Source organism: Apostichopus japonicus, chromosome 7 (assembly GCF_037975245.1).
Source record: "Apostichopus japonicus isolate 1M-3 chromosome 7, ASM3797524v1, whole genome shotgun sequence".
Taxonomy (NCBI): Eukaryota; Metazoa; Echinodermata; class Holothuroidea; order Aspidochirotida; family Stichopodidae; genus Apostichopus; species Apostichopus japonicus.
This window is the reverse complement of record NC_092567.1, coordinates 25,328,157-25,345,837: the sequence shown is the minus strand read 5'-3', so window position 1 is coordinate 25,345,837 and position 17,681 is coordinate 25,328,157. Positions and strand designations below refer to the sequence as shown.

The 17,681-nt window shown below is 35.5% G+C and overlaps 1 protein-coding gene across 1 annotated transcript; it reads left to right on the top strand.

Annotated features, from left to right (window-relative positions):
* The first annotated feature begins 282 nt into the window (after positions 1-282).
* On the top strand, positions 283-17,681 carry LOC139969874 (CD151 antigen-like). Its single transcript, XM_071975231.1, has 8 exons — positions 283-453; positions 4,635-4,764; positions 10,018-10,215; positions 10,866-10,940; positions 11,788-11,898; positions 14,091-14,267; positions 15,026-16,652; positions 16,734-17,681. Exons 2-7 carry the CDS (start codon positions 4,675-4,677, stop codon positions 15,155-15,157), a joined length of 783 nt encoding a protein of 260 aa, XP_071831332.1. The 5' UTR covers positions 283-453; positions 4,635-4,674; the 3' UTR covers positions 15,158-16,652; positions 16,734-17,681.

Here is a 17,681-nt window from a genome sequence, read left to right as displayed (position 1 = left end):
CCACATGTATTAGAAGTTGACTCAAATCATATTCTTTTCACCCCTATCCTTGCAACCCCAAGTGGGGAATTGGCTTGGGAGATCATGTTTACATCAATAGGTTGATCAAAACCTATGTGATCAACCTATAACATCATCAATATACAATACTTCAATTAGTTAGCAAATTCCTGAATCGCGCCTATCGTCATAGTTTTATTTGTTTACTGAATAATTTTGGGTACGGTAGCCCATACCTATCATTACAGTATCATAACTGTTACCTGGTGGCTGCCATTACTGCTATTCAATCTGCGATCTATTCAGATGTGTGCGATTTCACACCCCCATATTTTGTGGTGAATACCTTATTGTAAGCTGCACCCGCTTGTAAACTTTACGGATTAGTCTGAAGTCCAATACTACTACAGCATTAATCTAACTTAGAGGCTGATTCCGAGCAAAGACAGTCATGTAAGTTACATCATTGTGGAATAATTAATTTCTTGTTTGAATGTTACAGTTGCGCAAATGTAATCAACTTGATGCGGGACTTGTTTTGGTGAACTTTTAAAAGTAGGCGTCGGCCAGAACCTAGGCCTATGTTATGGTGCAGTAGCACTGTACGCAATAATGATCGTGTAGTGTAGATAATCACTACTAAGGCGAATCGCGCATCTAGTACATGTGGTACTACTGCTGTGTTATTCTAGGTTAAGAATGCAGGAACTTTCAAATTGCAACATGGTGGGGGAAATAAAGGTGTGGTTATTCCTTAAATAGTAACCGATCGTCAGAAATGGATGGTAGGCCTTAAGTATGACACCTAATACTCTGTTGTGTATTTACACCTACAGTATTGTAGCCATTGACGGGTTTTTAACTTGAATTTCTCAATGGTCATCAACACAACACACAGCTTTGGTAACAGTTTAGTAGTTTACCAGCGGAAAATTTAACATGCTTCCCCTCCCACTCCTTCACTTTGTGTCTTGGTATACCATTGTAAAATAAAATTGAATTTGAATCGTCTTTCATGTTCCTATCTTCATCCTGATTGTAGTTAAAGATATGCATGCATCTATTAAAAGCAGCAACTTAGTTTTTAGCAGTAAGATGTATCAAAAGGCCCTAGTACTACTAGTTGTATTCTTGGCTTCTATTATCATGAGAGGCTATAACTTCTGAACCTCACTACGCTGGAAGTTAGAATATTTATTGCAAGGGGCTTATTTCAGGTTTTCAAGATTAGCTAGAGATGGCCTAAATGATCACTTGTCATTTGTTGATTTAATGTATGTATAGATAAAATGTTTGGAAGAAATTTCTATTCTCAAAATGATTTGATAGTATCGAGAATTTGCCATGCCTGAGCTGGTATGTCGCTGAACGCTCATTGGGCTTAACATTTTAAGAATGAATTTTAGGGAGTATTTTAAGCTCTGTAATAGAAATTCAAGTGTCTTCCACTTCTGTGTTCATTTTCAAAAGTGTTATTTACTATGAGTATTTTCTCATCCCTACTGACCCTGTTTTATAAACTAGCAAAACCTCTGGATAGCCAGCTCATTTACTGTAGTACAGCACAGTACTCCCTGAGGTCTCTGGTTCATATCCCATTCTAGTTGAACAATTCTTTGTTCTTTCAAAGTTTGTTTTAATTTCCCATTCAGTTTTCTATTATTCATTTTACATGTAAACTTATAATATTTATTCCTTCTTTAGTCCCCAATACTTGGTTATCCTACTGTACTTGTAATCATATATTTTTGTAAACTGTGTAATATATATACTATTTTTAAGCAAACAATATTAGTATAAGTACAGTAATCTTTTTTCACTTTTAAAAGTGTATCTTAGCAATGTCTTCTGTGGAAGGTGAATCAGTAGTGGATTGCCTGGTTTCATACTGCACAATTGATTTATAATATTTTGGAATAAAGTTGTCTTCACATACAAAAAGAAGTAGATTCCTAAAGAACATTGAATAAGCTTGAAAGCCAAGATGACTCAGGTGATGTCCATTCAAGCTGCTTTGTGTATTGAATAATTTTGGCACATTTATATACACACATAATCCACATTCTACTGTCAAAGGAAATATGATTAATCTTAAATGATATTTTATCAAACTTGCAAATGATGACATTACAGTTAGCCATAAACTTGAGAAGGTTGGACAAAAGCCCCCACCCTTCCCACCCTCCAACCTCTAAAATAAAGAGAAAAAAAGTATCAGAAAATATTTTCTCCACAATACATTTCTAGATTGTCTCGTAGAAGCTCTTTTAAACCTTTTACTTTTCTAGCAACAATTTATGTCGGTCAGAATTTTTTCTTTCTTACTTCTTACTGAGATCAATCACTTAATCATTCGTAAATTTGTCATTTGAGTACTAGATTCAAATATTTAGTTGAAGAAAAAAAAAAACATAATTGAATTGAATTTAAAACCTCAGTAATGAACTCAAAGAAATTTTGTTAGCATATATATCTACATCAATATATAATTTAGCCAGTTTGTACCACCAGCAACAATAGACAAAGAAGTACAACAGTAGGCTGCACAGTTACAAGTACAATAAATCATAGGTCACTCTACTGTATGGAATTTAGTTAATTTGCCCTACAGTAGTAAGATCATTTAAGTCCCTTCTATGCCCCAGATGTTCATACATTCCTGAGAAGGTGTATGTACTCCAGTTTTGCACACACAACTTTACAAAATGTACAGTACAGTATAAAGAACTAGTTTAGAAACTGTTATTAGCTTGATATAAATTTGACCATTTTGAGAACAATTGATGTGATTTCAGAAATTGTCACATTTTCATTTTGGATGTATACTGTACATGTAGGCGGGTGAGAAATTTTCATCTTCAAGACTTCAAATTTAAAAAACAACAACAACCCCCCTCTCCCCTCCCTCAAGGGCTAGATCTGTATTCCGCACCCCCTGCCAATGCTGAGTCTGGGAGTTTCATCATGTTTCATGTTACATACAGTAAGTCACTGTTGAATTGGATTTTACTTGTGCAGCAGCAGTAGTACTGTATGTGGGTGGATTTGTTATAAACATAGTATTTCTTCAGTGTTATTCTGCACTTAAACCCATGGGAATGTACTGTACATACAGTAGTACATTAGCTTACCTGATGTAGTCAAGTTTCATTTTATAGAATGAATTGAAAATCAAACTCTTTCATATCTTCCAGTTTGCTTTTATGTAGATTGAAAGAGAGAACCAAATGAACTTATTGATTGCTATACTTTTGTCAAATTAATTACTTCTAAGATTCTGGACTGTATCTGTAGATCAGAAACAAAATTTATAGCTTTGAATGTTGCCATAGTTACTTATTACTTGTAAACTCTTCATTTATACAGTACTGACACACAGTACTTTAATAGCTCAGTTTCGAAGATTTTTTTCATTTTCAGTATAAAACACACATCTTCACGGTATTTGTACTGTCCTGTAATAATGCTAAAATATACATGCTCATTGCATGATAAATATAATTCAAAGAAATTGACCAGAATAAATAAAATTGTAAATTTTTGAATATTCGTAAAGTCTGACATTTTACAGATATTTATTACATGTGCTTGTCAGCCTACAGCCCTACAGTATTGCACAGTAGTTTCTAAGTACACTGTTACTACACTGTTCTTTGTATTGCAGCTGTAGCTCCGATTTATTGAAGATTGTTGTGCAATTGACACCTTTCATGGATGATTGATTTATAGCATTTGTGGTGTTTTGTCATTGATTTTCTAGGAGTGGTACTGTACTATTGAAGGCAAATATGAAGTTCCATACAGTATCTACACATACACAGTTAGTAGAACTGCTGGGCTCTGAGTATTCAGATGTATGTAGGGTTTAAACAGACTGCATAACATGTTCATCTGTTTATACTGTACTGAGTATCTCTACACAGCTGGTAGACAGAATTATAGTACTACACTGGTTTTTCAGATTTCTAGATTTACAGTAAAGTGGATTTTCAATGTGCATTTCTGCAAAATGTTGTAAGTCCCCTCACAAGAGTGTTTCTAGGTTCCACCTTCCCTTGTTTTACAATATCATATCCATACAATCTACCCCCCCTCCCCACGCCTCCCTCCCCCTTCCAAAAAATAAACATAAAAGACAAACTGTAGTCCTATTGTACTCTATAAGACACTGGCTATACAGCTCTTAGCTGTATAGCTATATATAGTTTTATATAGTTTTGTAAATTTCTTATAATGTGCGAGTATCAAAATTTTTCAGATTTTATGGAGCAATAAAGTTTTACTTACTTACTTACTTAGCTTATTACAATATCTACAGATCTACTTAACCCTGTTTCTCATGAAAAGTTTTTTAGTGTTAAGCTGTTAAACATTTCACATTGCTTATCATAGTTTCATTTTCAGAGACATATTAATACCAAAAGAGCATTTGGTTTGAAGTTTGAGGTTATTAATCTTCACTTTACAGATCACAGGCACTCTAGGTAGAGGGGGAAGGGGGGGGGGGAGGATCGGGGAGGATGGTGGCATGGGAGTGTTAGGGTGACAGCAAGAATGCCAGTAATTATGAGACATTAATGTAATACTTGAAACGATGAAGATAAGTACATTATTGTCTTTTTGTTTCCTAATAGAAACATTTCTCTGAAGGAAGACACATATCACATCTAAACAATGGGAGATAAAATCAAAATTGAGAAGGAACTTGGATGTGGAGGAAAATGCTGCAAGTTACTGTTGTATTCATTCAATGTTCTTTTCCTGGTAAGTATTCAGTAAGGTCGTTATATAGTTGGATTGCCTAATTAGTACAGTTTACAAATTAACATTATAATATATATTGTAGCAAACTTCTTGCTACCAGTGTACTAGTAATTTATTATCATACATTTTTAATTATGTAGTAAATATTTATTCCTTAATTAATCGTACAATAGGTTTAACTGGGTTTAAGCATCAACGTCCTATCTTACATCACTATTGTATAATTTACCACAAGATGCAACAAAGTTAAAATATTCTTGTTAAAATTATTTTATTTAATAGTTTAAATTATTGACAGTACAGTGATTAAAAGCATATTGAATTTGAGATCATTTCCTGTTTATGAAGGCATACAAGTGCAGAGATTCTGTTACTATTGTGAATGTACCTTTAGAGTGAAAGGCAACAAGTATTGTAGCTTGCCTGCTGGCTAAATTATTCCTGATTACTCTAACTGTAATTCCATTAAGCATTGTTGATTGGGGGATTTGAGTGTATCTTCAGGTCTTGTCCCTAGCCCATGTGACTCATTGACAGTGTTATTTATCTGGTAGGAGTGTTGTTACCATGACACCCACCCACAGTAATCAGTCTTTCTATAGAGTGAGGTAGTTGTCAGTGTAGAGACACACCTCTTTATATCCTGGTTAAGCAACTTATTACAATCCCACATGATACCATTGTAGAAACTCTTTTATTAATACAGTATTTCTGTGTACTTTCTAAGTCTTGTTTGTACTCTGAGCAATACAGCATAATATTGGGCATGTTTCTTGGATTAGTATGGGTAATTAAAAATCAGTGATTTGTCACAGAAAGTACAGTAGGTCAAGTCTCATTTTATGGAAATGGATTCAATTCATGAATTTTGATGAATCAGTTTTTTTGCGGTATTGGCTTGACTGGAGAATACCACAAAATAGTTTGATTTTGAAACTATACTGTTGCACAGTTGTGTATACAGTTATTATAAATTAGTTACAGTATGCTCTTACACTGTATAGGTGTACACTGTACAGTTTATTGTAGCTATACTGTTACATGTGTGTACAGTTATAACAGTAACTATACTGTTATGTTGTATGTATAGAGTTATTACAGTAACTATACAGTTTGTTATGCTGTATAGTACAGTAACTATACAGTCTGTTATGCTGTATATATATGTATACATTTATTACAGTAAATACAGTATACTGTACAAAGTTCAAGTGAAAGTATCATGTAAATTAATTTTGATTTCAGTTGATTGCAATTGATGACTTGATTTAGAGACCGTAAGTGTACAACCTGAAAAAAAAGACATTTGATGCATTGGTTAACATGTGAGTGAGAAACTGGGTACATGCAGTGAACTGTACCCTACAGTGTGACTTGATACATGACTTGATACATGACTTGATATATGACTTGTTTACAGTAACTTTTAACTTCATGTACAGTAGGTCTGAAATTTATATTGTTTTGCTTTGGTGAAGTGTTTTTTTTTGCATTTTCCGGGTTATCCGTGAAATGTGTTGAATATAATAAGAAGCTGGACGGATTCTTTTAACTCGGAGTAGATTCTGAGTCTTGTTTACTGTACCTCGATTTGAAATTTACATCTTAGTTAACTTTCATAGTCAATTTGTGTTTCGGACAACATTGTCTAGAACTCAAACATTGGCTGAATTAATATTCTGTGTGGCATAATTTACACTTACTTAAAGACTTACAGTACACTTGCAGACTTAGGTCAGCCAGGGATGTACAGTATGTACTGTACTCCTAATTGTGTACTGTAGCATGGCTTGCTCATAATACTGCGTCACCTCACTGGCAAATTAATATATTTCACAAATGTAGTCTTGAAATTTACTCAGGTATATACTGTACTCTAGCCCTAAACATCATGAGCAATAAATCCGTAAATCCAGATGGTAGATCAAATGAAAAAACTGCTTTATAATGTCTGAATTAAACTACCCTCTTGAGCTACAGTTATTTGTACAGAGGTGCTGTAAACAGGTGGTGGATATATTAATATCGCTGTGCCTTGGTGATTGCTGAGTGTAATGAAAGCGATTATTGAAGTCAAATTGTAATACAATATCCTCTCTCTCCTCGGAGGCTGTCAACCGTTGCACAGTATATATCTCATTTCCTGTATATGATATCAAATAATTACTGATCTCGTTATATTAATCAGAGATGCTACAAGATTATCATGAAGATACAACCAGGGAACAACTTGAAAGAGTGGTGTTTAGTCATTTGAATACAAGTTTAGTTTAGTTTGGTAGATAAAAAGGATCAGGAGGGACACTCAAGTCCCCATCAAGGAGCCTATAGGAGAGAAAAAAAAACTGAAGACACAAACACTCAGACCCGATTACAATGCTTAAAGTGCTTGTCCAAAGCATTCTTTAACCCATTGACACTACTTGCAAGTACAACTTTCTCAGGCAAACCGTTCCACTAATTCACAACCCTATTAGAAATAAAGTGATGCCAAATATTAATCCTACTTTGTGACTTTTGGAGTTTTTCTTCTTCATTTGAGCTTTGAGATAAACTATGATTCATCACTAAATTGTAAATCTGTCCTACTGTATGTGGTACAAATCAAAGTTTACCAAACATTTCATCATTTCTTAAGAACACTTCAATAAAAACACTTCAGCTTAATAAAGACACTCTGCATGGAGTACATGCCACCGTAAATTTCACAGACTGGTATGTCATAGATCTCAAACTGATCTCCTGTGAAAGTTGAGTGCAAAGTCTACCAAAACATTTCATAATTTCTTGCAGATTTAAATTATATAGTTCATCTTGAATCTCAAGGAGCTAACTGTGCTTGATACTTGACACTTGACTTGATACTTGACTAAATGACACAAGTTTGATTAAATGAGACTTGATGTGACTGTGCTTGACACATCCTGCAGCCTGTGCTTTTTTAAGGAATGTCATGCTCCCGGGGCTTCGGGCTATGTTTCCCCTTCCTCAGAGGCTCAGTGGACAATGAGATGAACATATTAAAGCTATACTTTACTGTACATACATGATGCACTGTTGTGAGTCTTATCTTTCTTTCTGAGAGCGTGGTGGCCAATTGGCTAAGGCGTCGGACTTGTGATCCAAGGATGCTGGTTTGATTTCTGCCTAGTTCATTACGTCGTGTCCTTGGGCAAGACGCTTTATCTCACTTGCCTCTCTCCACCCAGGGGTTAAATGGGTACCTGTGAGGTAACTTGTCATCGGGCGCAGTATATAACTGCTGCCGACTGGAGGGATTGTCTCTGGGACAGGTTATCATTGACCAGGGGAAATATAACGTCTACTTAAAGCGCTTTGAGACCTATCGCTGTATAAAGCGCTATATAAAAAGCAAATATTATTATTATTTCTGGCAATAATCTCAAATATTATACAACATATCATAATATACAGTACTGTGGTCTCATATAGTACAGTACATGTATGTATACAGCAGCCTAGATGCTGTTTGCTAACTGTAGGTAAAGTGTACTGTATGAAATGTCCTCATATTGAAACGTCAGTATTACTTTTATGTATAATAAAGACATTTTTTTGACAGATTTCTTGAATTAAAATTTTTTACAAGTACAGTACCATAGCTGAAACTGTAGCCCAAGTTCTATTTGTTATTAAAAAATGATGAAACATGACACACCCATATTTGCCAAATACTTAACATCCATCCTCGACCAAATTCCAATCAAAATCCAATTTAATGCCGTAACTTTAGCGTGTTATTACTCTTACCTACCGCAGCTAGGATGGCTAGAATATTATCTGTCGATTCAAATGTCAAATCAAACGAGTTTGTATGATGAAAAATTTCTTTGTTTCATAGAAGAGTGACATTTATATAATCAATATATAGCTCTTTGGACCTTATTTAGAAAATGTTCTCATTGTTAGTGGAATGTGTAACTAATTTACAATATTACACATCAAATGAAGGGTACAATAACCCACAGTATGCCTATTTAATACAAGGACATGGCCACTATAATCTTCCATACAAATCCAGTTCTGTATAGTAGTATTCTCCACATGATTGTCCCATTGAATTAAAGGTAATGTCGTGTCTAAGCCCAGGTTGAAGAAGTTCTCACTAGTAAGCTATATCCTACCCATCACTTGAAAGCTGACAAGTTGGCCATTCATGGCACCATCAATTTTCCTTATCATGACCATGAAGAGTTTTCTCGCTACCCACTCAGTGGTACACACATTTTGTACGCTGCTCCTGGGATGCCTGAAGTTGTCTAAACTTGCCTCAATAGACCCTATGTGTGCACCACATATATATTTCCATCCATGCTCTTCAACATCAACGCCACAATAAAACAGATTCTGTTTGATAACATATCAAAAACGATGTTTTCCTTATAAATGCTTTTTGGCACTTTTCCTGAGTGAGAACACTTCAGCTTAATAATATAGACTCTGTATGGAATATGCCACCGTATATTTCACAGACTGGTACGTCATAGGTCTCAAACTGATCTCCTGTGCAAGTTGAGTTGAGTGCAAGTACAGTATTGTACAATACTGATGTAATGAAAATACCTCTACAGACTCATTATTAAGTTTAGTACTTAACGTACATCTAACAACTGTTGTCTATACTATACATGTACAATCAGTGTACCAATCAGTGCTAAGTACTACCTTTTTAGTCTCTCTCACTAGTTTGGAAATCATCAGTGCTACAACCTGTACATATAAACAACATACAGGGATCCCAAAATATCTGAGGTGGTGGGTGACGTTGGAGGGTGACAGACAGGAATCAAACCAACATTCAGAAATAGCCACCGGTGGTAGCACAGCGCCCTCATGAGCCGTAGCACAGCGCCCTCATGAGCCGTAGCACAGCGCCCTCATGAGCGGTAGCACAACGCCCTCATGAGCCGTAGCACAGCGCCCTCATGAAAAGTCAGAGCTGTGAGGATAAGATTGGAAGAGACTGAGGGGGGCTGGGGGGGGGAGTTGGGTGCTGGGGGCTGGTGGGACTTTAAAGGATCCATGTGATTGCTTTAAATTTCTTTCATTTTACTTTAGTATCTGCACCTAATGCTCAGATACTTTACCTACATGTACATAGTTTTGGGTGTTATCTTACAACACTTGTATAGCACATACCTAGAGGTATACTGTCAATCAAGAAAGCCCCAAAACAATGTTAATATTGGAAGAATGTTAACAAATGAGGTATGAATGTATTATCTATTTCAGATTGGTGGATTAACTCTGTTGGTGGTTGGTCTATGGGTTGCTGTCTCACAACCCAGCAATCAAGTTGCTAACATCATCGAAACCAACCTGTATAAGGCAGCAGCCTACATCCTCTTCATTGCTGGGACGTGTGTGGTAGCCATCTCACTCATAGGATGCTGCGGAACCAAGTTTGAAAGCAGATGCCTTCTGGGAACTGTGAGTGTCTTAGAATTAATAAGTCTGTAATATAACCAAGCCAACCAAAGGATCAGATTTACATGTAAAGTTACGAAGATTCCAATTTCGCCATGTGTTAATGGTGTTAGTTAAGTGTTATAACTTCAGTAATTGACATGTGCTAATGGTATTAGTATGGTGTTATTACTTCAATATTAGACAATTGTGATGGTGCTAGTTGGGTGTTATTACTTCATTAGTTGCCATGCATTAATGGTGTTAGTATGATGTTATTACTTCAATAGTTGCCCTGTGTTAAAGGTGTTATTACTTCAATAGTTGCCATGTGCTAATGGTAATTAGTATGGTGTTATAACTTCAATAGTTGACATGTGCTAATGGTATTAGTATGGTGTTATTACTTCAATAGTTGCCAAGTGTTAATGGTGCTAGTTGGGTGTTATTACTTCATTAGTTGCCATGTATTAATGGTGTTAGTATGATGTTACCCCAGAGTCACACCCCTTCTGCAGTTGACACAATCTCAAAGTTTGGCTCAGATGAAACCTGTCCTGTCATGTTATCATCATGAGAGAAGATGACCTACAGTAATGTGTGCAGCATCTTAAAACCTGTTATACTGTTATAAATATTTGTTACAATTATATGTTTTTCTTTTCTTCTTTCAGTACTTTGTGTTTCTCCTCTTTGTTTTCATTCTTGAATTGATTGCTGGAATCATTGCACTGGCTTGTTACACACAGGTGAGTTGATTGGTACAGTAGGTAAATTTCTAGTCCCAGTAGGGGTGTATTTACAGGATATACCTGAGGGGTCCCATGCATTGTTAAGATGTTGCATGGCTCTTGAAAGTATAGTGTAGAGACAGGATATACATGAGGAGTCCCATGCATTGTTAAGATGTTGCATGGCTCTTTAAAGTATAGTGTAGAGACAGGATATACCTGAGGAGTCCCATGCATTGTTAAGATGTTGCATGGCTCTTTAAAGTATAGTGTAGAGACAGGATATACCTGAGGAGTCCCATGCATTGTTAAGATGCTGCATTGCCTTTAAAGTATAGTGTAGAGACAGGATATACCTGAGGAGTCCCATGCATTGTTAAGATGCTGCAGTGCTCTTTAAAGTATAGTGTAGAGACAGGATATACCTGAGGAGTCCCATGCATTGTTAAGATGCTGCATTGCTCTTTAAAGTATAGTGTAGAGACAGGATATACCTGAGGAGTCCCATGCATTGTTACAAGCTGCATGGCTCTTTAAAGTATAGTGTAGAGACAGGATATACCTGAGGAGTCCCATGCATTGTTAAGACGCTGCAGTGCTCTTTAAAGTATAGTGTAGAGACAGGATATACCTGAGGAGTCCCATGCATTGTTAAGATGCTGCAGTGCTCTTTAAAGTATAGTGTAGAGACAGGATATACCTGAGGAGTCCCATGCATTGTTAAGATGCTGCAGTGCTCTTTAAAGTATAGTGTAGAGACAGGATATACCTGAGGAGTCCCATGCATTGTTAAGATGCTGCAGTGCTCTTTAAAGTATGCTCAATTGTATTTATTACCATTTTTCTCTTCTTTTGCTTTGACAAGGCCGAAGGTTTCATTAAAGGCAACATGGAAGATTCGTTGAAAATGCACTACGGCTCCAAGGAGGCAGGAAAGGGAAACATTACAGAAGGCTGGGATTACGTACAGAACAATGTAAGAGAATAAATCTTAAATACACACTAACTTACATACAGGCTGGGATTATGTACAGAGCGATGTAAGAGAATAAATCTGAAATACACACTTATATACAGGCTGGGATTACGTACAGTACAGAGCGATGTAAGAGAACAAATCTGAAATACACACTTACATACAGGCTGGGATTACGTACAGAACGAAGTAAGAAATAAATCTGAAATAAACCTTTGCACACAGGCTGGGATTACGTACAGAACGAAGTAAGAGAATAAATCTGAAATACACACTAACTTACATACGGGCTGGGATTACGTACAGAACGAAGTAAGAGAATAAATCTGAAATACACACTAACTTACATACGGGCTGGGATTACGTACAGAATGAAGTAAGAGAATAAATCTGAAATACACACTTATATACAGGCTGGGATTACGTACAGTACAGAGCGATGTAAGAGAATAAATCTGAAATACACACTTACATACAGGCTGGGATTACATACAGAGTGATGTAAGAGAATAAATCTGAAATACACACTTATATATAGGCTGGGATTACGTACAGAACGAAGTAAGAGAATAAATCTGAAATACACACTAACTAACATACAGGCTGGGATTACGTACAGTACAGAGCGATGTAAGAGAATAAATCTGAAATACACACTTACTTACATACAGGCTGGGATCACGTACAGAACGATGTAAGAGAATAAATCTGAAATACACACTAACTAACATACAGGCTGGGATTAAGTACAGTACAAAGTTAGAGAATAAATCTGAAATACACACTGACTTACGTACAGGCTGGGATTACGTACAGAGCGATGCAAAAGAATAAATCTGAAATACACACTTATATACAGGCTGGGATTACGTACAGTACAGAGCGTTGTAAGAGAATAAATCTGAAATACACACTTATATACAGGCTGGGATTATGTACAGTACAGAGCGATGTAAGAGAATAAATCTGAAATACACACTTACATACAGGCTGGGATTACGTACAGAACTAAGTAAGAGAATAAATCTGAAATAAACACTTGCACACAGGCTGGGATTTCGTACAGAACGAAGTAAGAGAATAAATCTGAAATACACACTTACATACAGGCTGGGATTACGTACAGAACGAAGTAAGAGAATAAATCTGAAATAAACACTAACTTACATACAGGCTGGGATTACGTACAGAGCTGCAATGTAAGAGAATAAATCTGAAATACACACTTATATACAGGCTGGGATTACGTACAGTACAGAGCGTTGTAAGAGAATAAATCTGAAATACACACTTACATACAGGCTGGGATTACGTACAGAACGAAGTAAGAGAATAAATCTGAAATAAACACTAACTTACATACAGGCTGGGATTACGTACAGAGCTGCAATGTAAGAGAATAAATCTGAAATACACACTTATATACAGGCTGGGATTACGTACAGTACAGAGCGATGTAAGAGAATAAATCTGAAATAAACACTTGCACACAGGCTGGGATTACGTACAGAAAGAATTAAGAGAATAAATCTGAAGTACAGGCTGGGATTACATACAGGAAGAAGGGAAAGAATAAACTTGGGGGTGTATTTAATGTTAGCTTGTAATGTCCTGTGTAAAAAAACAAAGAAACAGTGGACCTCTTTTGCTACAATATATTTGGTTTGTATTTATTTGAGTCAAATCACCTTATTTTGTCTAGAATCGTTTGATGTAAAAATCTGTATTCAATGATGTAAAGCTCATCGATGTAATGTCAATTTATATCCATGCAAGTTCACTATCCTTCTATGTAATCCCATCATGCATTGGTGTAATCTCAAAACGTTACAATTACGTGTCATTAAGTCTCAAAAACAAGGCTTAAAATAGTACTACGTCAAGTCACTATACAATTTAAACCGATTGTGAAAATCTAGTCACTTTGAAGAGAAAAAGTCATTAGCAGTATCTTTAAGTTTTTATGCGAGGTCACTGTTCAACAATCAAATCTTTTAGAACGACATTCGTAACTAATGAATTAAATCCCACCCTTATATTTCAACCGACCTAGAGGATGCCCCAAAAAATTGCATTACTGTGAATGAGATGGGCTTGTAAAGATGGGTTGGGTTTTACTTTATGTTCCAAAATTGTCATATAATTTTAAAGTTTTTCTTTGTTTACAAAACACTTTTCTCTTTTCCAAACAGTTTAAGTGTTGCGGTGTAGATGGTAACGCAACTGTGGCAATAGCAACATATAGCATGTCAGAGTGGTTTAAGGGAAGTGGCGGAGAAAAAGTCCCGGATTCCTGTTGCAAGAACAATGATGTAGCCAACAGGGATGCCTGTGTCAGTGGTTCTGACACTACTCTAATCTATGATATGGTATGTATGTCTGGTAGTTTACTGTTATACACATAGGCGTAGGAGGCTTGGGGGGGGGGGGGCTGCAGCCCCCCCCAACCAAAAGTTTTTGTGAAAATTCGGGCAATATGATGAGAATTTTTCGGGCACCTACTGAAAGAAAAAAAAATTGCAATGTGTTTTTCAATGGTTAAACTGGTATTATTATTATCATGATTATTGTAACGTCTTCCCAAATAATTATTACCAATATGGAAGGGTAATAACACGGCAAATGATTTTATGTTATTGGCATACAATGTAATAGCCGATGCATGTCTATATGATATGCATATTAACATGTTGAAAAAATTTTGGTTATATTTTTTGGGCAAGTCGTTACAGCCCCCCACCCCCCCCCCCCAAATCAAATTGGGCTCCTACGCCTATGGTTATACATGATACAATGATGGAATCACATCATTGTTATAGAGATGGTTGATACATTAGCTAAATTTACTGTACAGGGAATGGTTTTGTGAGCAACAATGGTATGTATGTCTGGGAGTTTTCTGTTATACATGATACAATGATGGAATCACATCATTGTTATAGAGATGTTGAATACATTAGCTCCATTTACTGTAATGTGTGCTCACACAGTGCATTGTGGGAAATCTTGCAAACACAATTTAACTCTCTAAAATTACATTCTAAACTTTCATCAGGTGTCAAAACATATGCAATATTATATCCTATTCGAGTTTTTGTAATTGTATTCGTACGGTCTCATTTTACAGGGTTGTTATCAAGTTATTCGAGACAAGGTGATCCAGTACGCTACCATCTTGGCCGGTCTGGGTATCGCTGTCTGTACCATCCAGATCTTTGGAATGATCTTTGCTTGCTGTCTCTTCCGACAATTAATATGAGTCAATTTTTACAACAGGGTAATATGTCTCGTCCACGAGATTAAGAAAGATAATCGCTTTTGCAGGGCTTGTATAGGTAAACCAAAAAAAAAAAATTACACTTTTCACACTTGTTAAATTTTTGTATCAGTGGTCAGAACATGGCAGAGATATGGACTTCTGTTAAGTTTGTAAAGAGAAGTACAGAAAAATGAAATTCACAGATCAGTTATGACTTCTTGTGTGGACTTTAGGAATAGGAATCAACCGATTAATCTTGTGCCCTAACTGTATCTTATTATGAAATTAGTGAAATACTTTTGTTTGATTGTTTCAAAGACCATTTGAGCTGCTGGACGATACAAGCACTTGCAAATAATATCTACAGATAATATAAATCATGTCATTTTGATGATAATTTTACCTGCAGATTTAGTTATTGCTTAGAGAGTGGTCAGCTAAACTATCATTTTTGATGTGTGATTTGAACATTACTGCTAGAAATATGCAAACAAACACATCAAAAAGTCCAAAATTTGGATTATGAACTTAAACATCTCAAAGTACTCCATTATTGTTTAAATGCCACTGCCAGCACCCCCCCCCCCCATCCCTCCTGCCTAAAAAGGGAGGGGAATAGATAGAGAAGAAAGGGTAAATAAATATTTTCAGAAGTGCAGAGAGCATTTTCTGTGGTTTTTCACTTTTCAATTCCTGAATAAGCCATCTTTTCAAAGGTAGGTATGGAATGTAAGAAAAACAATTGTAATTGCATGAATTCTATTATAACTGGAGATTTTTCATTTTCTTTGTATATTATGGTATGTATCCATTGTTTTTATTGACAGGTATTCATTCATTGACTATTTTGTGTAAATTTATATCATGTGGTACTTTAAAGTAATTTTTTTTAGGTATTAAAAATGTTTGTAAACATGTATAGTATTCATTACTGCATGCTACAATTTGGAGGGATCTCTCAACATTTCCGTTTAGAACATTAATGTGCTGGAGTCTTACATGGGATAATTACCTTAACTAGGGTTTAAGCACTGTTCCAAGTGGGTGGGGTGGGTTGAAGGGGTGATGGGAGGGAAGGAATATTTTATTGCAATTGTATGTTGTTTAGTTTCATTGTCATTCTTTGATCTAATTCTCTGTCAATACTTGAGTATTGTGATCAACAAAATTTGGTAAATAAAATCAAACCAAAAAAAAGCAAACCAAAAAAAAACAACTCAGAGAACCAGAATCACTAAACCTCCCGTGTGATGTAGCTATGTTTTGATAATGCTTATGTAATGACACATCATTTTACCTCTTTTGCAGTAACTATATATATCAATGGTACTAACTTTAATGTTATTATTTTTTCATGCAAATTTAATTTGCATTTAATATATTGTGTTCAGATAAAAGCAATCTTGCTAAGAGGCTAATATTTTAAGTCAACGGTTAGAATTTGAATCAATGAAGTTAATCAACATTTTGTGTGTTTTTTAGCGCTGTCATAGAGGCTAATAGTTTAAGTCAACAGTAGTATTTGAATCAATGAAGTTAATCAACATTTTGTGTGTTTTTTAGCGCTGTCATAGAGGCTAATATTTTAAGTCAACAGTTAGAATTTGAATCAATGAAGTGAATCAACAGTTTGTGTTTTTTTAGAACTGTCATATTTAATACGCACAGTAATAATGTCAATTCTTTTAGATATTTCTTGTTCTTGTTTTAATGTACCATCAACCACTTTCATCTGAAATTTTCTAAAGGAACTTCTTTCATGGCTTATTTATAACTTAACAAGCATAACAAGCAAGATGTGACTGTATTTTTATTCTTTTCTGTAGTTTAGCAGCAGTGACGGTTTAATTTGTTTACAGTTGTACTTTTTGCATGTATCATGTTATGCTTTACACATATATATATGATTCGAAATGTCAAGCAAGTACAAACAAGTTGTCACATTATGATATCGAATCTAAAACTTACTTATGTGACACACATGTGACTAATGTGACACAATTTTAATCATCAAAACTGACATGACCCTCCCCATATCATATAGACCATGTGAAATATGGTCTTCCTTTGGCAGTTGGAAAGGATTAAGACTCAAAGAGGCTGAAAAATGTATTCTTGGAGCAGGATAATCCTGAAGCTGTTGTAGATTTGTTGGAGGGGATACCCCCATTGTCCTTATTATAATATCATAATTTATGAAAGAGTGTTGCACATCAATTTGGAGGACAATAATGGGCTCCAGCAAATTACATCATTTTAACACTATAGTATAATACTATGAGGGTGAAAGGGTGATACACTGTTAAGATTTTATAAACTATCATTATGAGTTGTGAGGCTTGAAAGTATGCCATTTGCTATGTGCTTGGTTTCTATGGCAACGAACTCTGTTATATCATCTTTCTCCTTTCATAGATAACATTTAATATGTAGTACTTATTGTAGTTTAACAGGGAAATGTTTTAAATAGTAACTGCCTGTGGGTATATGTATGCTAACATTAAAATCATTGCATCAAAACAAT

Bases quoted from the DNA above. Each gene is read 5' to 3' on its own strand.
- LOC139969874 (XM_071975231.1), top strand. From the start codon at position 4,675: ATGGGAGATAAAATCAAAATTGAGAAGGAACTTGGATGTGGAGGAAAA. The intron at 10,941-11,787 runs GTGAGTTGATTG...TGCTTTGACAAG, and splicing joins CACTGGCTTGTTACACACAG to GCCGAAGGTTTCATTAAAGG. The intron at 11,899-14,090 runs GTAAGAGAATAA...TTTTCCAAACAG, and splicing joins GGGATTACGTACAGAACAAT to TTTAAGTGTTGCGGTGTAGA.